Below are 3172 nucleotides of genomic sequence, written 5' to 3'. Positions count from 1 at the left end.
TCCTACAATTGCGCTTCTATAAATAGAGAGTGGATTCTTCTTTGTAAAAGACAGACAAAGATAAAAAGAGAAAGAAGGCGGGAAAGAGAGAAGGTGGAAAAGGGAGGAGGCGGGATAGAGAGAAGGCGCGAAAGCAGGAGAAAGAAAGAGATAGAGGGAAAGAGGTAGAGGGAAAGAGAAAGAGGAAGAAAGAGGGAAAGAGAGGGAAAGAGAGAGGAAAAGAGAGAGGAAAAGAGAGAGGAAAAGAGAGAGGAAAAGAGAGAGGAAAAGAGAGAGGGAAAGAGAGAGGGAAAGAGAGAGGGAAAGAGAGAGGGAAAGAGAGAGGGAAAGAGGGAAAAAGAGAGGGAAAGAGAGAGAAAGAGAGGGAAAGAGAGAGGGAAAGAGGGAAAGAGAGAGGGAAAGAGAGGGAAAGAGAGAGGGAAAGAGAGGGAAAGAGAGAGGGAAAGTGAGGAAGAGAGAGGAAGAGAAAGTGAGAGGGAGAGAGAAGGTGGGAAAGAGGGAGAAAGAGAGAGAGAAAGAGGGAGAGAGAAAAAGGGAGAAGGAAAGAGGGAGAGGGAAAGGAAAGAGGGAGAGAGGGAGAGGGAAAGAGAGAAAGGGAAAGAGAGAAAGAGAGGGAGAGGCAAAAAGAGAGGAAGAGAAAGAAAGGGAGAGAGACTGGAATTGAGAGAGAGGAAGAGAGAGCGAAAAAAGAGAGGAAGAGAGAGAGGAAGGGAAAGAGAGAGAAATAAATAAATAGGGCATTCTACTTGCAATAAAATGCCATGATGGTGTAAAATAAAAATAGAAACAGTACTTGTGTCTTCTATCCTTTGCCGATCAGCAAAGATGCTCATGGCCCAGCTCAGTCAGAGCTGTAAACTACTGCACAAAGAGAAAGATCGACAGAGAGGGATAGAGGGGAAAAGAGAGAATGAAAAAGATTGAGGAGAAAGGGAAGGAGGGAAAGAGAGAGAAGGAGGGAAAGAGAGAGAAGGAGGGAAAGAGAGAAAGGGAAAGAGAGAGAAAGAGGGAAAGAGAAAGAGGGAAAGAGAGAGAAGGAGGGAAAAAGAGAGAAGGAGTGAAAGAGAGAATGAGGGAAAGAGAGAGAAGGAGGGAAAGAGAAAGAGAGCGGAGTGAAAGAGAGAAGGAGGGAAAGAGAGAGAAGGAGGGAAAGAGAAAGAGAAAGAGGGAGAGAGAAAGAGAAGGAGGGAAAGAGAGAGAAGGAGGGAGAGAGGAGGGAAAGAGAGGAGGGAAAGAGAGGAGGGAAAGAGAGAGAAGGAGGGAAAGAGAGAAAGGGAAAGAGAGAAAGAGGGAAAGAGAGAAGGAGAGAAAGAGGGAGAGGGAAAGAGAGGGAGAGGGAAAGAGGGGGGGAGGGAAAGAGAGGGAGGGAGCGGGAAAGAGGAAGAGAGAGAATGAAAGAGAAATAGAAAATTCTTAATGCTATAAAATGCCATGACGGTGTAAAATAAAAGTAGAAACAGTACTCGTGTCTTCTATCTTTTGCCGATCAGCAAAGCTGCTCATGGCCCAGCTCAGTGAGAGCTGTAAACTACTGCACACGATTACTGTAACCATTGATAGGCTGTCTGCTTGTAACCAAAAATCAGTAGGACCGCTATGGCATCAGAGCTGGATTGTTGGGGAAAAGAAAAGGTGAGTAGTGTTTATGTTTTTGTTTTAGAAAAGTTACAGGGCCTATTAATCCTCATATAAAATCATCCTGTGGAAAACACAGTAACTGCAGTACTACTGATCAAAAATGTCAAAACTGTCAGCTTTTGCCATTTAATCTGAGTGCAGCATGATGTAGGGATAGAGACCCTGATGCCAGCGACATGTCACTTACTGAGCTGTGTGATGTAGTTTAAAAAAAAAAAATCAGTGTTTTAATTAGCAGAGGATTATTATTAGATGACTAGTTGTCTTGTGCCTCCTGTTGTGAATTCTGTGGCTGAATTCACTCCTGTGGTCACAAGTGGTATTGCAGCCTCTGGGCTTCCTCCCTCAGGTGTTTTGGTGAGCTCGTTGGCTGCCTTGCTATTTAACTCCACCTGAGTCTGTCTTCCTTGCTCCTTGTCAATGTTCCAGTGTTGGATCTGAGCTACTGCATCTTTCCTGTGGCCTGCTGCTCTGCTAGATAAGTGTTACTTTGTTTTTGTTTCCGTTTTTTCTGTCCAGCTGTGCTATTCTCTTTGCTGGAAGCTCTGAGACGCAAAGGGTGCACCGCCGTGCCGTTAGTTCGGCACGGTGGGTCTTTTTGCCCCCCTTTGCGTGGTTCTGCTTTAGGGTTTTTTGTAGACTGCATAGTTCTCTTTGCTATCCTCGCTCTGTCTAGAATATCGGGCCTCACTTTGCTGAATCTATTTCATTCCTACGTTTTGTCTTTTCATCTTGCTAACAGTCATTATATGTGGGGGGCTGCCTATTCCTTTGGGGTATTTCTCTGAGGCAAGTCAGGCTTGTATTTCTATCTTCAGGCTAGTCAGCTCCTCAGGCAGTGCCGAGTTGCATAGGTAGTGTTAGGCGCAATCCACTGCTGCTTTTAGTTGTGTTTAGGTTAGGTTCAGGTATTGCAGTCTGCAGAGATTCCACGTCTCAGAGCTTGTTCTATTGTTTTTGGGTTATTGCCATATCACTGTATGTGCGCTGATTACTGCACACTGTGTTGCCTGATAGCACAGCATAACAGTACAAGGAGCCCAAACCAATGATTCTCAATAGAGGGAAAAAAGAAGTCCTGACATCATTTTTTTTTCCTCAGCTCTGTCTTCAGTTTTTTTTTTTTTTTCCCCTAGACATTAGAGTGCTTCAGGACACAGCTGTGGACATGGATATTCAGGCTCTGTGCTCCTCAATGGATAATCTCGTTATAAATGTACAAAAGATTTAAGATACAATTGATCAGAAAGCTATGCTAGAACCAAGAATTCCTATTCCTGATTTGTTTTTTGGTGACAGAACTAAGTTCCTGAGCTTCAAAAATAATTGTAAGCTATTTCTGGCCTTGAAACCTCATTCTTCTGGTAATCCTATTCAACAGGTTTTGATTATTATTTCTTTTTTGCGCGGCGACCCACAGGACTGGGCGTTTTCTCTTGCGCCAGGAGACCCTGCATTGAGTAATGTTGATGCGTTTTTCCAGGCGCTTGGATTGCTTTACAATGAGCCTAATTCAGTGGATCAGGCTGAGAAA

At 44.2% G+C, this 3172-nt stretch overlaps 1 protein-coding gene across 1 annotated transcript; it reads left to right on the top strand.

The window, feature by feature from the left end:
- The first annotated feature begins 910 nt into the window (after nt 1-910).
- On the top strand, nt 911-1417 carry LOC138666323 (octapeptide-repeat protein T2-like). The gene has a single exon (XM_069754551.1). The coding sequence runs from the start codon at nt 911-913 to the stop codon at nt 1415-1417; it is 507 nt and encodes a 168-aa protein (XP_069610652.1).
- Nucleotides 1418-3172: the final 1755 nt, after the last annotated feature.

This window comes from Ranitomeya imitator, chromosome 2, assembly GCF_032444005.1.
Source record: "Ranitomeya imitator isolate aRanImi1 chromosome 2, aRanImi1.pri, whole genome shotgun sequence".
Lineage (NCBI taxonomy): Eukaryota > Metazoa > Chordata > Amphibia > Anura > Dendrobatidae > Ranitomeya > Ranitomeya imitator.
The sequence above is the reverse complement of the archived record's forward strand: the minus strand, read 5'-3'. Positions and strand labels throughout refer to the sequence as shown.

What these genes read in the sequence shown, in the direction of transcription:
- LOC138666323 (XM_069754551.1), top strand. Translation starts at nt 911, where the DNA reads ATGAAAAAGATTGAGGAGAAAGGGAAGGAGGGAAAGAGAGAGAAGGAG.